This window comes from Marmota flaviventris, chromosome 1 (genome assembly GCF_047511675.1).
Source record: "Marmota flaviventris isolate mMarFla1 chromosome 1, mMarFla1.hap1, whole genome shotgun sequence".
In the NCBI taxonomy this organism is placed as follows: domain Eukaryota; kingdom Metazoa; phylum Chordata; class Mammalia; order Rodentia; family Sciuridae; genus Marmota; species Marmota flaviventris.
In genome coordinates, this window is record NC_092498.1 from 6,228,730 (window position 1) to 6,250,142 (window position 21,413).

The 21,413-nt window shown below is 53.5% G+C and overlaps 2 protein-coding genes across 2 annotated transcripts; both read left to right on the top strand.

The window, feature by feature from the left end:
* The first annotated feature begins 1,073 nt into the window (after window positions 1-1,073).
* Window positions 1,074-5,373, top strand: H2bk1 (H2B.K variant histone 1). The gene is made up of 2 exons (XM_027943367.2): window positions 1,074-2,424; window positions 5,105-5,373. The coding sequence occupies exons 1-2, from the start codon at window positions 2,260-2,262 to the stop codon at window positions 5,339-5,341; spliced, it is 402 nt and encodes a 133-aa protein (XP_027799168.1). The 5' UTR covers window positions 1,074-2,259; the 3' UTR covers window positions 5,342-5,373.
* A 2,981-nt stretch (window positions 5,374-8,354) lies between these two features.
* Iqca1l (IQ motif containing with AAA domain 1 like) lies at window positions 8,355-21,275 on the top strand. The gene is made up of 19 exons (XM_027943290.2): window positions 8,355-8,365; window positions 9,019-9,346; window positions 10,164-10,283; window positions 10,545-10,730; window positions 12,866-12,937; window positions 14,315-14,520; window positions 15,087-15,171; window positions 15,566-15,694; window positions 15,844-15,919; window positions 16,264-16,370; window positions 17,190-17,273; window positions 17,356-17,411; window positions 18,036-18,118; window positions 18,239-18,346; window positions 18,941-19,140; window positions 19,579-19,665; window positions 19,905-20,082; window positions 20,405-20,643; window positions 21,174-21,275. The coding sequence occupies exons 1-19, from the start codon at window positions 8,355-8,357 to the stop codon at window positions 21,273-21,275; spliced, it is 2,457 nt and encodes an 818-aa protein (XP_027799091.2).
* The last annotated feature ends 138 nt before the right edge of the window (window positions 21,276-21,413 follow it).

The window sequence follows — 21,413 nt, forward strand, 5'->3', positions numbered from 1 at the left end:
AACATGACTCTGAATCACCTGGAGGGCTCATCAGATCACAGATTGAAAGTTTCTGACAGTAGGTCTGGGTGATACTGAGAATTAACATTTCTAACAAGTTCCCTGTGATGCAGATGCTGAGTTGCAGGTCTAGGGGCCTTGATTTGAAAAGCACCATGCTGGAGTATGTTTTTCAGAGTGTGACCCGAGACTCCTGCTGCCACTTGCACCACAGTATGTGGGACACTTGTTAAAAATGTGGATTCTGAAATCCAGACCTGTTGGTTTGGTGCAGGGGGAAAGATTCAGAAATGTCCAAGGGCTTGCATCTCCAGCTGCTGTTCTGGAGCAATACAGGAAGTGCTGTCAACTTAACTCGTCCACCTTCGTTTTCATCAGCCCTGGCTGGTTGACATCCAGCCCAGGCCTCTTGGTAGCCTGTGTGGTTCTTCTGAACTTGGAGCCCTTATGCCCCTAGGATATGTGTGGCCAGTGTTAGTCCTGCGCTTGTCACTCTGCCTCTGGAACCTCAGCAGTCCTCCTGTGGGAAAACAGACACAGCCACAAGTTGTCATGTTACAGTGCATCTAAGAAGGGGGAAGAAACTCCCAGATGGTGTCTAAACCCCCAAGGAGCTCATAATCGAGAGGGAAAGCCAACAAGACATAGAAAGCACATAAATCAGATGTTAAATTGTGATTGAGACTAAATTGTTGAGTAGGAGACTCAGAAGTATTCAAAAGGGGGTGCGGTTTTGCATGAGCAGCTGCCCAGAAAGACTGGCTTAGTGCTCAACTTGAAAGATGAGTAGGGTCTTCTCAGATGGTCATCAAGTTCAAGGGCTCCCTTAGGCACAGGAGACACCAGTAAGAAACCAAGAGGCCTATGCTGCTCCTCATCCTCTAAGGGGCCTGGTCTGGTCGCTTGTGCCATTAAGTAGGGTTGAGAGCAAAATGGCCAAGTTGATCTGTCTTGAGCACCCAGAGCCTGGGTTCAGGGGAGCATGGTGTCAGCCAGCTGCTGCTCCTTCCACCAAGGAGCTGCCTGATCTCCAGAGTATGGCATGGCACCTGAGGTGCCATGGGACAGGAGGACCCCAGGACTGGGAGAAGTAGAAGCTGAATAGTAGTAGTACAGACAGCCTGTTTGTCAAAGAAAAAAAAAAAGGCCAATCTTGATAATTGTAAGAATACTTAGAAAGTCCACAAATTATATATTTCTAAAATTAGCACTGCCTTATTTGGGAGTCAGAACTGCCTTCCCAGTACTCTTGAAGCAAACTTTGGCAGTCGCGGTAGTTGATGGGGACTGCCGTGCTCGTGCGCTGGCAGGTGGGGATGGTCTTTGGCTCTCTTGTCTCTCCCCCCCACACCTATACTTTTCATGCTGCTCCAGGTTTCTTTAATCACAGCATTCAAGAACCTGAAATATTTGTTCATATGTAGGGGTTAAGTGAGACGACTAACTCACCATTTCATAATAACTTTATCTTTGCAGATAACTTCCACTTGCATCCCCAAATAATTTGTTTTCAGAGAAGGCGCATTGTTTCTCTACCCCTAGCTCCTAGTCCCAAAGGCCTTCCGTGGACTCCCAGCCTAGGTTGCTTCCCGCTGTCTGTGTCTAGTACAGGCCCAGCTGGCCAACTCCCAGCTTCCGCCTGCAGTGCGAGCCTTGCATAGATTCTACTTTCACTTTTTTTGCCCCATTCTTCCTAACTAAAATCATAACCTCACGGGCTGAGGATATAGCTCAGTTGGTAGAGTGCCTGCTTTGCATGCACAAGGCCCTGGGTTCAATCCCCAGCACCACCAAAAAAAATCAATCTCTCCTTCAAGACCAGCTTTAGGTCCCCATGTATTCCATGAAGTGCCCCTGGGTGCTCTGGCCCTCCTTAACATCCACACACTTCCTTAATTATTGAATGCAAGCCAGCCTTGTCTCTCCAGCCTAGCAGAGGGCTCTGTGGGGGGAAGAAGCTTGTGGTCCTGAAACCCCAGAGCCATGCCGGGCGCCAATGTACTCTGTGAATGTGGATGGTTAGCCTGGAGTCGGTGAACTTCAACAAGTGCATAAGCCCACTCAGGGAAGATTGGGAGATTTCTTGAAGAGGGAGTAATTAGTCCCAAGATTAATCCAGAATGTGTTCTGGGTAGGGTGGAGCCGAGCCTTGCCCCCACCTTCCATCCCAGGTGCTTGCCCCCAGCCACACCTGGCAGCGCAGTTGGCTTCTTAAAAGTGGCCCCAAGGCAAGGGAGGGGGCTGGCGAGAAGCAGGAGGATGAGCGCAGAGCTTGGGCGGCGTCGGCAGCAGCAGCAACAGCAGCAGCAGCAGCAGCAACAACCCCGGGGCCGCAGGAGGTGGAGCTCTGGGGACAAAAAGTCCAAAAAACGTAGCCGGCGCAAAGAGACGTATTCAATGTATATCTACAAGGTGCTGAAGCAGGTGAGCGTGGGGAGCGAGAATGCGGGTTAGGGATGAACTGGCGAAGGGGCCCCAAAAGTGCTGGACTGGAAGCGGGGCTTGGTTTCTTGCTGGCACTGGCACAAGTGGCCACAGGCAGGCTGTGCCCCTCCTGAGGTGGCTGGTGTTGGTCTCAGGTCTCTACCTCTCAGTGTCTTGTGCACCTGTAGTCGGAGACATTTAAAGCATTCTCCCACCCTTTCCAGAGGACTGCAGGGCTCTTGGACAGAAATGATCTTGAAGCACACTAGGTGGGTCAGGCTGAGGGTAATGCACACACCATAGTACAGACAGGGAGCCTGTGACTGAGGGGCAATTAGTATGACCTGGGCTCCTGGGAGAGGCCTGGTCAGGTAGTACTAGCTCTTTGAAGGGCTTAGGATTTGTTGCTGATGGATGAAGACCTTGAAGTCCCTAACTGGGGTAACACAGTCACATGACTGAGAGTGGCAGAGCCTGGGCTCCCCTGGCTTTGGACAAGCCCATAGCATCCCTCCTGGTAGCCCCTAATACCCAGTTGCAGGTGCCCTTCATTTATTCATAAAAAGCAGGATTCCCAGACTTGGCGCCTTGATAAACACTTTGGGCATCAATGGCTATTCATAAGCCAGTGTGAATAGAAGATCCAAAGCGCCCTGCCCTCACCTCAAAGCTGCTGCCTGCTTAGCAGGGCCAGGAAGAGGAACAGGTGGCTGTACTGTCTGAGCTGGGGCTTGCCACCTGCCTAAAATTCCTTTTTTTTTTTTATTCTTTATGAGTCAATGTCTGAAATTTTCTTTTATTATTGTTCAAAACATTACAAAGCTCTTGATATATCATATTTCATACATTTGATTCATGGGAGTTCATAATCTGTCTAAAATTCCTACCCCTCTAGTAGATTAGTTCCCAGAGTGGAAGCCTGTCTCCAGTCTGAAGCCCATTAACAGTGTTAGTAAACTGGCACCATGGGATCTGGGATGTTCTCGTGGGTGGGGAAGGCACTGCTATGGATGGTCCAGAAGGGAAGCAGCAGAGGACAGGCTGTACCCTAAGAGTGGTGGGTTTTGTTTTTTTTTTTTTACCACCAGGGATTGAACTCGGGGACAACCAACCACTGAGCCACATCCCCAGGCTTATTTTGTATTTCATTTAGAGAGAGGGTCTCACTGAATTGCTTAGTGTCTCGTGGTTCCTGAGGCTGGCTTTGAGCCCTCACCCTTCTGCCTCAGCCTCTTGGGATTACAGGCGTGTGCCACTCCACCCTGCTAGAGGTGGTATTATTAATCCCTGAAGATTAACCCCATTTCATGGCTCAGGAGTTTCTGGAAGGGTTGGACCAGGCCTGGGCTTGCCAGCAGAGGACACCTACGAGTTGGTTCCTTGTTGCTGCTCACTGAACTTGACTGCTTCTCAGCTCTGAGCTCATCAGCAACCCTAAGAATGGGATGTGAAGAGAAGGGATTTGAGCTAACCCACCCTTGAACAGCAGCAGACTTCCTGCCAGCAGTGGGCACCAGAGGCAGCAGTGACAGTGGGTGGCTGGGTGTTAGGAGCCCCGTTCTAATTCTGGGTCCCCCACTGGCCTGGTGCAGGCGGGGGCAGTCACTTCTCTCCCACTTTGCACCTGACCAGGTCTACCTACTCAGGCCTCTACCATTTGTTTCACTAGAGATCAGCTAGTTCAAAAGGCTCTGTGACAAGAGGAAAACAAGACCCAGAGGTTGATTCCAGGTCATAGTGATTCACAGCCCAGATCACAGGTCTGCCTCCTGGTCTGGTGCCACTGTGACAGTCATGCAGGTGTGCTTACTGGAGGGTAACTTGGCACCAGCCATTTGACCAGGAATAATTAACCTTCATTATTTCTCATACAGGGTTCTAAGATGCAGATTTACTAGCACAATCTAATAGCAAACAAACCCTGAAATGTCCATTAAGAGGAATGGCAATGAACATGATTTACCCACCCCACTATGGCTCATCTATGCAAATGCATTAGATGAAAACAAGGTGCATGTGTAACTGATTCCACTCGTTAAGTATAAATGCTTGTTTATGCTTCTATAAGGAATTTAATAGTTACTCTGCCATTAGAGAAACTTTTTTCTTTTTGAAGTTGTATGTACAGCCATGTCATTTAACAACAAGAACACATTCCGAAGCTGGGCATGGTGCACACACCTGTAATCCCAGCTGCTCTGGAGGCTGAGGCAGGGGGATCATGAGTTCAAACCCAGCCTTGGCAACTTAGCAAGGCCCTAAGTAATTCAGCAAGATGCTGTTTATAATAAAAAAGGGCTGGGGATGTAGTTCAGTGGTTAAGCACTGGTATCAAGGAGGGGAAAAAAAATTCCACATTCTGAGAAATGCATTATTAGCTAGTTCTATTCTTATGCAAATTTCAGAGTGTACATGTACAAGAGAAGATGGCCATGATGGTCACTAGGCAATATGATGGTACGGGACCACTGTTATATATGCAGTCTGTTGCTCACTACGTGGCACATGACCGTAGCAGTAGAAAGAAAACAGTTTTGATTTCCCTGTCTGGTGGCCTCCAGGGAGATGCTGGTGAGGAGACCTAGGTTCCTGTCCCTGGACTCTAAGGGTCCAGGTTGGGCTGGGCCAAGGCTGTGGTGCACACAGCTGTGGTTAACAGATGGTCTTGCTGCTTTTCCAGGTGCACCCGGATATCGGCATCTCTGCCAAGGCCATGAGCATCATGAACTCCTTTGTGAACGATATTTTTGAGCGGCTGGCTGGTGAAGCTGCCCGGCTGGCCCAGTACTCAGGCCGGACAACCCTGACTTCCCGGGAAGTCCAGACAGCCGTGCGTCTGCTGTTACCTGGGGAGCTGGCCAAGCATGCTGTCTCAGAGGGCACCAAGGCTGTCACCAAGTACACCAGCTCCAAGTGACCAGGGCCTGCCATAAATAAAGGGTGACCTGTTCCCGTGCACTGTGGTGACTTGAAAAGTGGGTGTGTGGAGCCAGAGTGTTGTCTGGGGCAAGGGTAAACTTGCTCTTTGACACTACCACAGATGGAATCCTAACACTTCTTAAAATCTGCTTTCTAAATGTATTCCTGGAGCACCAGGTGATAGTGATTTGTAAGCCTAAGACCTGCTTTCATTGGTGGAGAGCAGGAGCAGGGCTGGGACAAAGGTCCTGGGTTTATGCTGCTGTTTCCAGCTGTGAGCCTGAAATTCCTTGGTATGTTACTTCCAGGCTGTGGTTTTATGAATCTGTCTTACATCGACTCTCGTTGTTCCCTGTATGTGGCAGCCACTGTGCTGGGCAAGGGGCTAGGCTTACATGTTCAACATACAGAACCGAAGGTCAGACCAGCTTCTAAATAATCAGCTGAGATTAGTTGGAGTTTTTATTTCCCCTAACATTTTCTTCCCCCTCAATTTCAGAACAAATCAATGGATGTTTTTGAGATTCCTAACTTTTCTTCTCCACTTGTATTTCTTTATTTCTGTGATTGGACCCAGGAGTTGTCTGCCCACGGAGCTACATCTCCAGCCACACCCCCCCCCTTTTTTTTTTTTTTTTAAGATGGGTCTTGCTAAGTTGCCAAAGCTGGCCTCTAACTTGCAGCCTTTCTGCCTTAGTCCCCCAGGTTGCTGGTATTACAAGCATGCCCCATTGCACCCAACTTCCAATTTTATTTTGAAACTTGCAGAAGAATTTTAAGAAAGTGTAGCAGCTTCCAGGTGCAGTGGCAACTGTTTGGGAGGCTGAGGCAGGAGGATTACAAGTTCAAGGCCAGTCTCAGTAACTTAACGAGACCCTGTCTCTAAATAAACACAAAAAAAGTGCCCCTAGGTTCAATCCCGGGTATCAAAAAAAAAAAAGTGCTGTAGCCACCCCTGGCCTTCCCACTTACCCTCTGACCACGTGCTTTCCCTCTCATTCTGCCTCTGCCCTTTTCCATGGGCATAAGACCTACACATTCTGCTCCAAACATGGAGGGGTTGGAGTGAAGGGGTGGGACTTAGACTGATCTAGAATCCTTCTTTATGTTCCCTTGGTGATTGGATCACCTCAGGTTGTTGCCTTCAGCTTCATTGCACTGAAAGGCGCTACCTTGTCCTGGTAGCTGACAGCTGGCTGTGGCCCCACATGCCCCACAGGTTTTTTTCCTCACAACTCAAGCCTCCCAAGAAGATTCCCCAAGCTGAGGACTGAGGATCCACATTCAGGTCCCAGGACTCGAAAAAGGCAGCCCCAGGAGATCATGGCCCTGAACTCACTGTTCCCACTCCACCGCTTGCTTCACACCTTGCTACAGAAGTGTGCATCATGGACCAGCAGCTTCCACGTCACCTTGGCACTTGTTGGGAGCTCAGGCTCTTAGGCCCCACAGCTCTGAAATGGAATCTACATGTTAACAAGATTCTCTAGTAACCAAATATGAGAACTCCTCCCCGCTGCCCCCTGCTCCCCACTTTCTTTGGCCCTGCTCCTCATTTATTTATTCATAAGCCTCTACTTAACCCTGAGCAAAAGAATGGCTCCCCCTGAGCAGAGGGGCTGCTGCTGGCGGAATGCTTTGAGCTTCCAGAGAAGCCATCCTGAGCCTGGAGCTCATGGCAATGGGGAACGTCCACGGGTAGCTGCGAATGAGCCCCAACACCGCGTTGCTGTTTGGGTCAGCTTCTTTACCACTGTAGCCAAAACAATTAGAGGAGAAAAAGTTTATTTGGGGGCTCACAGTTTCAGTCCATAGCTGGCCAGGTCCATTCCTCACAGCTGGAGGTGAGGCAGAACAACATGGCAGAAGTATAAGGCAGAGGACAGCTGCTCAGGACATGGCAACAGGAAGGAGAGAGAGAGAGAACAAGTGCTCACCACTGAAAATATGTACACCTCAAAGGCGCACCCCCAAGGGCCCGCCTCCTCTGGCCACACCATACCTCCCTATAGTCACCACCCAGTTAAACCCTCTCAGGGGATTAATTTATTGATTAAGGCTCATAGCCCAATAATTCCACCTCTAAATTTTCTTGTTTAAACTTTCTAAACATCACTCCTTCTGGAACCCCAAGTTCATAGTCCTCCAACACTCACAGCTTGGGCCCCCCACATCCCCTTCCCTCTCCTAGCACAGAATTCCACATGGGCCACGTGAACCTTCTTAACCCAGCCAGCCCCAGGGAGGGAGGTATGGTTGTGCTGTCACACAGAGGAAAGTGGGGACTTCAGGGCCTCTGAGCCCCAGTCCAGTGCCCTCTTCCCCACCCATTACACAGGCTTCTAGGACAGTCATATACAAGGGGAAAGGCAGGGTGGAGCATGTGTTTAGCGTGCACATGGCCCTGGGTTCGATTCCCAACACCAACACTCCCACCAAAAGAGTAAAGTCAGGTTGCATGGAGTGGAGGTTGAGGAGCTGGACCTGGTGGCATGCCCCAGTGGTCCCCGCAATTAGGGAGGCTGAGGCAGGAGGACGGTCTGAGCCTAGCAGTTTGAGGACAGCCTGGGCAACATAGTGAAACTCCATCCCCAAAGTAAAATCTTTTAAAAGAATAGGAGGCTGAAGGAAGTTAAAGAAAAGAAACTTCCCCAAGTGAGGAGTCCATTTACCCTTAGGACAGATACTTACCCAGAGGCTTACAGCTTACAGGTGACTTCAAGTAGAGACTTATTGATTCTCACCAGAAAAGTGGCCACAGTCATCCCCCGCACTGCCCTATCCTTTCTGCAGCCTCTGCCCCTGCCCACTTCAGCACTGCCATCTCAGGGATGTCCGCCTAGGGAGACATCCGATCCTGCACTCCCAATCCCTCCCCTCAGCCTTAGAACATTGGCACAACAATGGGTCAGAACTCTTAACACTAGGCCGTTCTGCCCCCGACTTTAGGGAAACCACAGAGGTTCTTTGAGTTCCACGGCCAGCTCAAAACAGTGTGAGGAGTGGGCACTATGTCTGAGGGGTGAGTGAGGGAAGAAGGAGGCTGGCAGGGTGGGGAGAGCAAGGGGCAGAGCACCCTGCTGGCTGTGAGAGGCAGGGCAGGGATGGCTCTGGTGCTGGCCAGCCCTGCGTGGCTCCTGGCCGTTCGCATGGCTCCCTGGCTGCTTCTGCCAGTGGACAGCTTTTGGTCTTCAGACTTCCCTTGGACTATTCCTTCCAGCACCAGGTTCTGGCCTGGAAAAAGGACTCTTCTCTACCCTCATCTCTCTCCCTTACACCCCACCCATCATCCCAGACCACTGCTGCATCGATTGGCTGGGCCCTCATCTGGAGGTATCCATACTCCCTAAAGTCCAAGTGCCCTTTCCTTTTCCTTACAGGAGCCCGGCCACAGGCTGCCTCCTCCCCCAACTCCTACAGCTACACCCACACTTCTCTCCTTGTTACGCCATTGGAGACCTAGAGCCCCCCCAAACCCATGCCTCTTTAAGCCAAGCGGGTGCCTACTTACTCCTACCAGCCAATCACTTCTCTGAAGTCCACTTTGGTACCTTAAGGAACATCACTTCTTCTGGAACCCCAAGTTCACAACCCTCCAAAACTCACAGCTTGGGTCCCCGCATCCCCTGCCCACTCTCCATGGTTCAGAGCACAGCATGTCCGACTTCTCTGCAGAACTTACCAGCGCCTCTGGGAGGCCTCCCACGTGACCCTGCAGGAGCTGCTGGACCAAGAGCAGCCCCTGCTTGAAGCTGTGCCCAACCGGGACCGGCAGTCCTTCCAGTATAGACTCTCAGAGTTCTACCTGTACTACCTGGGGCTGCTGCGCCGTTTCGACACCATCTATGACCAGATGGTTCAGCCACAGAAGCGCCGGTTGCTGCTGCAGCTGCTGGATGGCGTGGCGGGTCGTGTGCTGGAGATCAAGGATGAGCTGGTTCGTGTTGACCTATGTGAGACCCACTGCCTGGACCGCGTGCTACAGGATCTCAAGCTGACCCCAGTGCGTGCACTGCCACCTCAGGCTAGGTGGGAGGTGGGGGCTGGCCTTGACCTACCACTGGTGTTGAGACATCTGCAAAGACAGGAAAGCCAGGCAGATCAGAGGATGGGCTTGGCCTCAGGAGAAGAGCTTCAGGAACTGGGGATGCACGGAGAATAAGGCCCCACCCACCAGTGCAGCTGGGAAGACCCTTGAACTACAGGGGATAGGTGAGAAGAGTCCTCTAGAGCCTGGCTTCTCAAAATGTGGTCCATGGACATTGCCTTGGAGGTGGTTGGAAATGCAGAATGTCCACCAGCACCCAGAGCCACCAAATCTGCACCTGCCTTTTCACATTCCTCCCAGGTGATCTGAGCACATGGGAAAGTTCTAGAAGGGCTTTCCTAGAGCAGAAAGCTACTGCAGGGCCTCCAAGCCTACCCTAAGGTCAATATGAAACTTGCCTTAACCAACTACTGGTTGGTGTGGACATGAACAAAATGCAGATTCCCCAGGCCTTGCCATTCTGCTGTGGGAGTCTGGGGAGGACATAGGAATCTGCTTTATTATCTTTCCAGTTTCTTTTGAGGCACAGCCAGGTTTGGGACCACTGCCACCTATTGTGATCCTCCAGAATTCAACTCTATCCAGATGGGGACAGGGCAAGAAAGGGACAACCCTGGGGGGGAATTCACCCACAACCTAGAAGTTTCCCACTCCAGCTCCAGGAGGGAGGCAAATACTGCAGAGAATGGCTAAGCAGCTGGAATGGCAACAGTTTGGCCCAATGGCCTGGACTTGTGATTCCTGACCCTCCTCCCCACATCTTGCCCCAAAGGCAGACTTGGAGGTTCCAATCCCCAAATACTTCCAGCTGGAGCAGTCCGCGGCCATGAAGGAGCGCAAGCTGATCTTGGCTGAGATCCTGTCCAGAATGGAGCCAGAGCACCCCACGGAGGCAAGTGGTGGAGACACCCTCCCAGACGCACCCCCACCCCTCTCCTGGAATAGAGGTCTTACCTGGAGTAGTCACAGCTCAGAGTCGCCTTGGCCTTCTCCTCCAAGGCTACTCTAGTGCTCCCTTATCTTCCCAAACCAGGGCAGGACTTGGGCACCCAGATGCTCCTAGTGCCTCCTTTGGAGGCTGGTCTCTCGCTGCCCACCCAGGATGCAAGCTCTCCCTCATGTGCTCCTGCTCTTTTGCCCCTGCTCTGGCCAGACCTTCACAGGAATCAACCGGACTGACGCCATAATTCTAATACAAACTTCTGAGCGAGCCAGGCAAGGCCGCCTCAGAGCCACCTTCATGCGAGAGATCCAGAGAGAGGAGGAGCGGGATCGGAAGATTCGGGAGGAAGGGCATCAGAGGTTTACTCAGGACCAGAGTGCTGTCATTATACAGAAGGTAACCATGGGTACCCAGGAGGAGAGCCAGGGCAGTCATCTCCTCCAGGAAGCCTGCCAAGCTACTGGTTGATCACAAGAATGCAGCTGCCTGGATTCTCTTGCCCCATGGTTAGATCCTAAACCAGGGACCCTAATAAGACAGTAAGCATGTGTCTTGTTTGCTTATTATTTAGTCTACATCTCTATCCTACAAAGCATTTTGAGTGGGATGCCATTGAAGACCCAGAAACAGAACGATCACTTTAATGACAGAGGGGCACACCAGTAATTTCAGTGACTCGAGAGGCCAAGGCAGGAAAGGATTCCAAGTTCAAGGCCGGCTTGGGCATCTTAGTAAGACTCTGTCTCAAAATAAAAAATTAAAAAGACTGGGAATGTAGCTCATGGGTTGATCATCCCTGGGTTCAATCCCTAGCACCAAAAAAAAAAAAAAAAAAAAAAAAAAAAAAAAAAGAGGGATCCATATAAAGTAGTAGAATTGATTAATGATCATTCTAAGAAAGTTTTAAGAATAAATATTAAAATGTATCCTGTACCTCCTGGCAACTGAGGTTGAGGGGAAATAGGAAAAATTCAAGATTGACAACTAATGTGACCTGAGCATCCTGAATCTCTGTGCCTCCTGGGGCCACCTTTATTTCAACATCAAAATAGCACAACCCCCCCAAAAAAAAAATAGCACAACCACAGCCTAACCCCAGCTAACTCAGAAGGCCCAGGCCAACCCCGAGTTTTCCCCAAGGTGGCCATGCCTCTCCTCTCTGGACAACCACTCCACACCTCTCCAGGTCAGCCTTGGGTACCCCAAACTGTGGACCTGGCTCTCCCACTATTCCCCAAAATGCTTTTAACACAGATGGACCAGAGACTGTAGGGGCCCGAGGGAAATTCTAGTGCAGGAAGGGACTGCTCTGTCCCTTCAGCCACTGCTCTCCTGAGGCCCTGCCTGGTCACAAAGCTTCTTGCCACCTTTTCCTTCCACAAACCCATGGGGACATGGGGCTGGGTCTTCTTTCGCCTTCAAATCAACCTCCTCGTCCATTTTCTCTCTCAAATCCCACCCAGGATGCAAGCTGTCCCTCATGCCCAGTGCCTCACAAATTTCTGTCTCCTAGCCTACTACTAGAAAGGAGAAACCCTTCTTATCAAAACACAAAAGCAAACCAACAGCAAATGACCACTCTGTGAAGGCTTGTCTGCCCCCAGAGGGGACAGAGGTCTGTGTTACTTCCCAGTATGTGGAGCATCCCAACTGAGCCCTGGTGTGTTCAGGGCTGTACCAGTGTCTGGCTGTATGGAGAGGAGGTCCTTAATGCAGGGCTCAAGGGAGCACATCTTTTGAGAAGGAGAATGGTCCTCAGAGACTGACTCCTGCTCCCTGTGCCAGTCATTTAGTCCCTGTTGCCACACATCAGATGTACAGAAATATTGCATCCTGGGTCTTGGTGTTGTCTGGTGCACAAATAAAACAAAAAATATGTGAAGCATTCAATTATTGTGGGCTGTCCTGTGTTGGTCACAGGAGCAGGAGGACCAAGGCCAGAAAAGAAAGGCAGGAGCCAGACCCTGCTCGTGAGGTGCTTATGAGAACAGAAGGCACAGGCTGGGCGCTGGCCTGGCTTCCCTCTGCCTCTCACCCCACCTCCCATCCACTGGCACTCATCTGTCCTCAGTGGCCGGGCAACTGACAAAAGGCACTGGGCCAGTGCTGTACTTAGGCCTGGAAGAGGTCATGTTCTGTCTCTGGACTGGTTCCCTAGGGTAGAAACAATGGGATTAGCAGGGGAGCTCCCTCATGCCCACAGCACTGGTGCCTGTGTCCCTGGGTGGAACCAAGTATTTATTCCAACTGCTACGGGAATTCTAAGAAGGGACAGAGGGGAAGGCTCCCTGGAGGAGGTGGTGCCTGATCTTCACCCACACCTCAAAAGAACCCACGGATTAGGGTAAAGATGAGGAAGAGGAGGGGATGCCTTGGAAACCACACCATTCGGGGCTATTCCTGTGGAGGACACACCTCCCAGTACTGCCTCAGGCCCCAGCCTGACCTCCTCTGCCAAAGAGGCTGTTGCTCCTCCCAGGCCTGAGCCCTGTCCCTGAAACATGGGTTGTGCCTCATGTCGCCACCCCTAGGTATGGAAAGGCCATCAGCAGAGGAAACGCACCCAGCAGGACCGGCTTGCAGAGATGGAGTTCATCGGCATGGTGAGCCAGGCTGGCCAGGGCAGTGGTCCCACTCGTGTCTCCATCCCCTGCCCCCTGCCTCTGCTCAGCCTCTTCAGCCCCACGCCACCTGCCTGCCTTGCACTCAGGCTGGCAGGAGATCCTGCAGAGAAAGAAGTATGAGACAGGAAAAGCTCCAAGCCTGTCTCCTCACAGCCCTCCCCCTTCCAGAACAATCTCAGTGGTGGAGGTAGTAGCACAGAGCGTCCTGGACTTGGAATCCCTGCCCAGCTAGAAGGGGAGGCTGCTGGGGTGGACCCCGCACAGCGAGGAGGTTGTGCGGCCCCTGAGAGTACCATACAATGCTGCCTCAGCCCTGTCGCAGCTTTGGTGAACCAACAGGGGCCAAGTCAGGGAGGAGCACACCCCAAACCAGGGCATTCAGGCCACAAGCTCCCCACTGGCTCTAGGGGCCTCTGCAGACTTGCTTCTCCCCTGCTCTGGGTGGACTAGAAATGTGTGACTGTGGACCTCGCGGAGTGGGGGTGGCGAGGGGCAGACTCCCCGGGTGCACAGTGTGAGCGTGGATGCTGGGAAGGGTGGTGCAGTGCCTGTGTTTGGCCGGTAGCAGTCCCCAATCTGTCCTCTGCTCCCCAACAGCCCCCTCATTCAGCTAGTCTCTGCTGACCTCAGAAAGACAGGCCCTGCCAGGGCTGAGAGTCCACTCTGGAGAGCGGCTGGCACTGGGGGCCAGAGGACAGGATGGGAGGGCTCCGCAGGGTGAGCTGCAGTGTCTTGGTGGGATGGGAGGCCACCGCAGGGCCGCTGTGTGGGAGTGGAGGTCAGAGACCTGTTGGGGGCTGGAGAGCTGGACTCCCAGGAGGGAGAGCAGGCGGAAGGAGGCAGGGGTCTGCCTGGGTGGGGAGAGGGTTGGGGGGCACCTCGCGGCAGTGGCAGTGGGTGAGGAATGAGCCTGGCCGCCCGGGCCCATCAACAGTGTGAGCTCAGCGTTTTCAGTAATTGTCTCTGCGCAGAGTGATATTTAAAATACATTTGGGAGCCAATGAGGCGGGAAAGTGGCTGTGAGAGCGGCTGCCAACCCGGCCGCCGGGCGGGGCGCACACGGGGGGCTGGGGCGGCCCGGGGGGGAGGGTGTGCTGGGGGACTGGGCAGGGGGGCAGCGGATGCATCCAGCAAACTCATTATCAGAGTAATTTACAGACGAATTTCGGCTCCAAACACAATTTCTCCTGATGCAGGCATACCCGCCGTTCCGCGTGGGTGTGTGCGCGTGCATGCGGGTGCGGAGGGAGTCGGGGGGCAGGTGTGTGCCTAAGGATGGAGCTCCATCCAGGCCAGAAGCTGGGTCCTCCCACGCCTGCTCCTGAGCCCCCGGGCCTTTCTCTCCCCTTCCCCCAGCTCCCCTCCACCAACCAGGCGGAGCGCTTTCGAATCATGTCCCGGGCCAAACTCAGGGAGGAAACGCGGAGGTTGCGCCAGGTGGAAAAGGAGGAGCAGTTTCAGCTGGCCATGGAGAAGACCCACGAGGCTCTCAGAGAGGTGGAAGGGCCTGACCTGAAGGAGAAAATGAAGGACCAAATCCGACAGTGGTTTATTGAGTGCCAGTCAGTGTCCACAGCCCCTGGTGACCCAGGCTTCAATCCTTCATTCTCTCTCCTCACTTGGGTCCCTGGAGTGACTCCAGCCTCATCCTCCCCACCCCACCCCACCCCGGTTCCCTCCTGTAGCCCAGATTGGCCCTTTCTCCCTCTATCCCCGCCCCAGCATCCTGCTGTCACTCTCGGTTTAAACCTGGAGCCCCCAGTGAATAGAACCATCACTGCACCTGACTTCATTTCCCTGTGGGAAGAGAAAATGATAGGATAAGACAATTAAAAGCATCGTGAATGTCCGTAGAGCAGACCAGGCTTTCCAATATGGAACTATCCATTCCTTCCCTCTTTCGCCCATCTTCCTGGTCCTTTGTCCTTCTCTACCCTTCTCTCTATCCCTCCATCCATTCACCCATCCCTGTCTCTGTCCACCCATTCACCTATCCATCCATCTAGCCATTCACTCACCCACTCATCCAGCCGTTATGTCATCCTCCCACCCACCTGCCCATCTGTCCAAGTACCATCCATCTGTCCAACTTCCCATCCATCTCTCCAATCATCTTATGTCCATTCAGTGCCCTTACTGGTCGGTTCCCTGATTATCCAGAGGAGTCTCTAGGAGGATCCTACCTGATCTTTGCAGACAAGACTCCAGAGCAGGTACCCTGGAGGTGGGGACAGGAGGTTTTCTCTGGCAGGCAGAGCTTGAGGTTATAGAAAGTACAGAGTGGCAGTGGATTGGAGTGGGGTCAGCCACAATGGAGGCAAGTGTGGCCAGAGGAAAGATGGGACTGCATGGGGCTGGAGAAGGCAGTCATGGCCTGGAGAGGAAACAGTCTGGTGAGAGCACTGCGGCTCCAGATCCCCAGGGCCCAGGTCTGAGCCCTCCCTTAGTGCCCTTTTCCTCCTGGACCCCTCTGCAGTCTCTCCATGTTCAGCCATCAACCGCAGCAGTTTCCCTGGGACTCTCAGGTTCACCCCAGTCTCAGACCATAGCTTCCTCACTCCTATAAAATTCCCTTGGTCTCCAAAATGCTTTTTTCGTTGGCCACAGGTGAAACTAGAACTGGAGATTCAGTCTCAGGAGAGCAAAAAGAAGGAGCAAGAGAAGAATAAGAAAAGGGAAACAGAACAGCCTACACCAGAGAAGAATAAGAAGAAAGAGAAGGAGAAAAAGACCAGGGTGGTAAGACATCTCCTCAAACACAGGGCAGGTGGGCAAGGAGGAACCAAGTCTGGGAACTGGTGTAGGAAGGCTGGTGCCAGGAAGAATCAGGCCATTTGTGATGGGTGAAGGTGATGGGGTCGAGGTCAAGGCTCATTCTATTCTAGGAAGCTGATATGACGCTGAAAATGTTGCCATCCAAGTTTATACCCATAATTGGTGCTGGACACAAGGAGTACAAAAGTGAGCAGCCAAAAGCTGACAAGCGTCAGCCTTGATCACAGGAAAGTGGGCATCTGCCATGTGTACATGAGGTGCCAGTGTGGGTGTGGCTGTGGCGGCTGCAGGATAATGGGAAGCGAGGAAGGGGTGGGGTGGTCCCTGGGTAGGGTTGTTATGGTTTGGATCTGAATCCTGTGGTCACCAGCCTTGGGGTCAAGGTCTGGGCAGAAGGAATGCCAAATGGCTAGGTGGGAACCGAGGGACCTGCAGGGGCCAGTGCATGCTTGTGTGCTGTGTGTGCATATATACTCGCCTGTGTATACTGGGACTCCAGCCTTCGCCCATCTCTCCATTTTCTGGGTCAGATCTGTGGCAGAACCGACCTGAGAGCAAACACCCAGACCAGAACTTTGACTCTGAGACCCTCCGGAAGGAAAAGAGGAAGGAAGTGGAGCTGGAGATCCGGATTCAGGTGCGGGTGCTGTACCCATGCTCCCGTTGCGGCTCCTCTTCCCTCCTCTCCCTTTTGCTAGCCTCCCCAGTCCCTCTGTGCCGTACCCCAGTGACCTGTTGATCCTCTGGAGACCCTGCTGCCCTCCAGCTACCATGATATCCCCACCTTCCTGAGGCCCCCTTGTCCCCATTCTTCCTGGGCTCCTGATGCAGTATGGAGTCAGCGAAAGGGTTCTGAGCTGGGGATGGACTAGGCCACCAATCACTGCTGCCAACCTACAAACACTGTGCCCGCCCACTAGGGCTTTGGGAGCATGGGGCACATCATCTTCAACCAGCCCAGAGCAAGATGGGTGGTGGCCCACATAGAAACCCAGCCCTATGGGGCTGGGGATGTGGCTCAAGCGGTAGTGCGCTTGCCTGGCATGCGTGCGGCCCGGGTTCGATCCTCAGCACCACATACAAACAAAGATGGTGTATCTGCCGAAAACTAAAAAAACAAATACTAAAAAAAGTCTCTCTCTCTCTCTTTCTCTCTCTCTCTCTCTCTCTCTCTCCTCTCTCACTCTCTCTTTAAAAAGAAAGAAAGAAAGAAAAAGAAAGAAACCCAGCCCTAGGGGCCACGCAGCTGCTCTAGCCACAGACTTTGAGGGGTGGATCTCAGGCTTGAACCCCCCTTGGGGCCTACCCCACACTGATGGCCCAGGAGAGTGAGGCTCCTGAGAGAGCAGGACATGGATAAGGACTTCCTCCCCTCTTGTGAGGCTCCCACTCCCCAGCCTCACCCCAGCCCCTTTCCCACTCATCCTGCCTGCCACATTCCCGGCCATGTCCCCAGGTGGACGAGCTGATGCGTCAGGAGCTGAAGAACTTGCGTCTGGCTGTGGACAAGGAGGAGGAGAGACCCTTGAAAGCTCCAAAGGCAGTGGAGGGATGGTTGGGGGAGGGCATGTGGGGTGGGGAAGAAGGGAAGGACAATTACCTATGTGCTTATTTCCAACCAGAAAAAGCCTGGAACTAAAATTGGAAAGAAGAAGGGAAAAGATCTGACCCAAGACAGGTCTCAGACCCTGCTATGCTTGCCTCGCACTGTGGGTGGTGGAGAGAGCTGGGTCCAAGATGGGAGACTGACCACTGGTCCTGGTTCTGCTGCTCTGTGGCCTTGGGGAAGTCACTTCACTGCCCTGGACCCCTGACCTCAGTTCTTAACCTTTGATAACACAGAATAAGATGTCAGTGAAGATTATAATAATCATTGCTCTGCTTCTTCTAAATCCTCACTCCAAACTTTGCCTCAATTAGCTCCATCCCCCACCATGACATCTCCCCCAGGCCCCAGGCACTGAGAGACACTTTGGCAGCCATCCCTCCCAAGGGATTAAGGTCTTAAACTTAGTTTCAGGAACTGGACAGTCTTCGATGACTGGGTTTCAAATGGTGGAGTTTGGGGCATGGGAGACTGATGGAGAAAGTTGTCACTGGGACCATTGGCCCATCACATGTTCCTCTGTGGGGGACCTTCTCTCAAGACAGTGGCTAGGGCTGCCGCTTCTCTCTAGTTGTCCAGGAGCACTGCTGATATCTCCCACTCTCCCTCTCCCGGTGCCTACAGCACCCCACCTGTCCATTTCCCTTGGTCCTTGCTTGCCAATGTCCTTGGGGTCTCCATGCCATCTTCCTCTAGAACTGTGAACTCGCTGTATGAAGAGCTTGTCTTTTTTGGCCTTCTAAAGAAGAGTGTGGCAGTGGCGTTGAAAGACTATGTTGGTGAGCCCACCCCACACGCGTGCTCCCAGGGTGGCTCCGGCCCTGGTCCACAGCCTTGCCTTCCCAAGCCCTTCTTTCTCTTGGATGACCCATGGGAAACTGCTCACCCTGTCCCCTCAGGTGACTGCCTCTATCTTGGGTCTGCTCTGTGTTTGGCCAACAAGTTGCCCATGCCCTCTCTGTTTGACATAAGACAGAACATGGCCTTGTATGGCGTCCTTCGGCTGGGTGAGAGGCCTGGGGAGAGACGAGTCTGTGTTGGTGGGGTCAGGCGGGGGTGGGGGTGGGGTTCAGGGGAGGTGGCTGTGATGGCCATGTCCAGTTTGGGCTTCCCCTCCCTAGGTGCCACAGGTCCATGTTGGACTCCTGCCTTCCCCAGGCCCATCCTGGGCCACCCCAGCAGGGGTCCACACTGCTAGCTCCTTCCTCAATCCTAAGGATATTAGTCCCATTTCTAGAAGGCCAGTCTGCACACCCAATGAAAAACCAGGGAGAACCTTTCTGAAGCATCTTGTCACATATGTTTCAATTCCATCCCAACACGGTCCAGGGACGGAACCAGGCGGCATGGAGAACAGAAGGGCAGAGGGTGAAGGGTGTGGGTAGAGGGTGGCGGGCTCCCTCCTGACCCCAAAACACTTCCTGCCATGGAGATTCCTAAGCCATTCACTGTTTTCCAGGCTGCAGGCCAGGAGGAGCTGCTCAGGTGTGGGGATGGTAGTACGGCCCTGGCTGGAACCCCGCCCTCCCAGCCCAGGCCCTCGCCTGGCATAACAAGGTCTCCACCAGTCCACCATCTGCCTTGGCTCTCCTCCCCTCCAGGCTCCCCAGATGTCCACTCCATGGCTCCCCTCATCCGCTCCATCCTTCTGGTGGGCCCCTCTGGCATGGGGAAGAAGATGCTGGTTCAGGCTGTGTGCACAGAAACTGGTGCCAACCTGTTTGACCTGTCACCCAGCAACCTTCAGGGCAAATATCCTGGCAAGAGTGGGGCGCAGTTGATGATTCACATGGTCTTCAAGGTCCGGAGCCCCTGAATTTTGTGTTTCTAGTTTTCAGACTTAGGGCAACAGAGCAGGGTGGCTTTATGCTTCGAGGGTTACCCATCTGCCTATTTGGGGGGGGGGTTCAAAAACAACACTGAACTGGTGAGGTCTCCCTTCCAACCCCTGATAGGAGCTTGGGTTCCCCCTGAACTCCTGTGGTAAAGGTGGGAGGAGACAGGAGGTGGCACAGGAAGATGAGGCCTCAGACGTAGCCCCTCAGACGTAGCCCCTGCCCCACCGTGGAGTTGTGGTGTGGATGGATGTGTGTGCAAAGCACTAGCAGGAAGGACGGGCAAAGCGTGGAGCACCAAGGTCAGTCCCTGCACAGAACCAGCCCTGATCCTGGTGCACAACCAGGTGGGGATGTGACCCTTCCCCAGGGAGTCTTACATGTGATTTCTATCCTCTGTCCAGGTGGCCCGGCTCCTACAGCCCTCTGTGATCTGGATTGGAGATGCTGAGAAGACTTTCTATAAGAAGATCCCCAAGGAAGAGAGGAAGGTGAGGAAGCACAGGCAAGAAGGGCTGTGAGGACAGGCCCTGCAGACCCCCTCACCACCACCTGGGCGGCCCCCTGCCCTCCTCGCGCCTCCTCTCCCTGTCTTGAAGCAGGACGGACAGCCTCTCCCTGCCCCACTCGGGGCTGACAGGAGGCTGATGGGGGACATGTGCTCTGAGAACACAGGGCCCTGCAGGCCCAATCACCCTGCCGACCCCACCCCCCTCTCTTCCTGGAGCAGATGGAACCAAAGCGAATAAAGAAGGACCTCACGAGGGCCTTGCGGCTGCTGAATCCCGGAGACCGCGTGATGCTCATAGGGACCACAGACCGGCCACAGCTGGCTGAGATAAAGGGGCTGTGCCGGATGTATGAGCGGATCCTCCTGGTGCCACGGCCGGATTATGCTTCTCGCTATGGTGAGGCCAGGGCCTAGGGAGATGGGCCAGAGAAGGAGTCCAGTTAACACTGCCCCTGCCAGGGCCCCCACACCTCTTCCCTTCACCCCATGGCTTCAGCCCCAGGGACACAGGCACGTCCCTTCTGTTCTTGAGAGTCCCCATTTCCTGGTGTTCATCAGAGAGGACAATCCCTACCACTCTGAGTCCCAGACCTTTCTGGGGAAGAGGCAGTGCTTTCCAGAGACGCAGCTCCTTCCAGACTCAGGTGGAGGCTGTGAGGCCTGGCTGGCCACCCTGATGCCCCTGCCCCTCACAGCCTGTCCCCTCCTACTGCCTGCAGTGCTTTGGAAGCACATGATAGAAGCCTGGGGAGCTCAGGTGACCCAGAGCCTGGACATCAGTGCCCTAGCCAAGGTGTCCGATGGCTATACGACCGGTCACATTTTCCAAGCCACCCACTCGGTGCTGAACGAACGGCGGCTCCTGCAACTGTCCAAGAGGCCCCTGGTGGCCTCAGAGTTCTTGGGCCATCTGGCGAAGCAAGATCCAGTGTACAGGGAGGAGGAAGAGTCCCTGAAGGTGAGGTGGCAGGCAGGGGCTGGGGGCCAGAAACGCCACCTAGAATCAGTCCTTCGCTGCATGCCTTGGGGTCCTCCCTTTGCTCCCCTAAATGCCAGAAGATGGTCAGGTTAAATGAACACGGACTTCAGCTGAGAGAGGAACAGAAGACCCCAGGGAGGACCAAGGGCTAGGTGTCTGTGGGCAGGACCCCCTCATCTGGTTTACTTGAGGGTGGCCACCTATGTGTTGGGGTCCTTGGTTGGTTCTGGTACCAGCTGCCACCTGCTTCCTCTACTCCCGAGGTAGTACCCACCCCCCAATGGCAGGCTGGTCTTGGCAAGAGGCCTGGAGGGAGAATGGCTGCACTGTGACCTGGAGTATTTGGTGGGGAGCATGGAAAGCCCTGGTTCTAACAGGATTCCCAGACCCCAGAGGACAGGAGAAAAGGCTGTTGAGGAAACAGGACCCCTAGGAAGGGGAGGGGGTGGGGACAGGAGAACCGAGGGTCAGGGCCAGTGGACTCACACCCTCCTCTCCTGCCAACCCAGGAGTGGTACTTCAAAACCCCACTGGGCAAGAAGAGTTTGAAATTTATGAAGGACCAGGAGGCTGAGGAGGCCAAGCTGGCAAAGGAGAAGAAAAGGAAGTGATAATTGAGGCCTGAGGAGGCCTGAGATGGGGGTGGGGACTGGGCAGTTCCCCGGGTGTGAAGGGACAGGGGTATAAATGCCAGGTGGCTGGGGATGAGCTCTCTTGTCTGTCCATCTCTGTGTCTTCCCTCCTCTGTC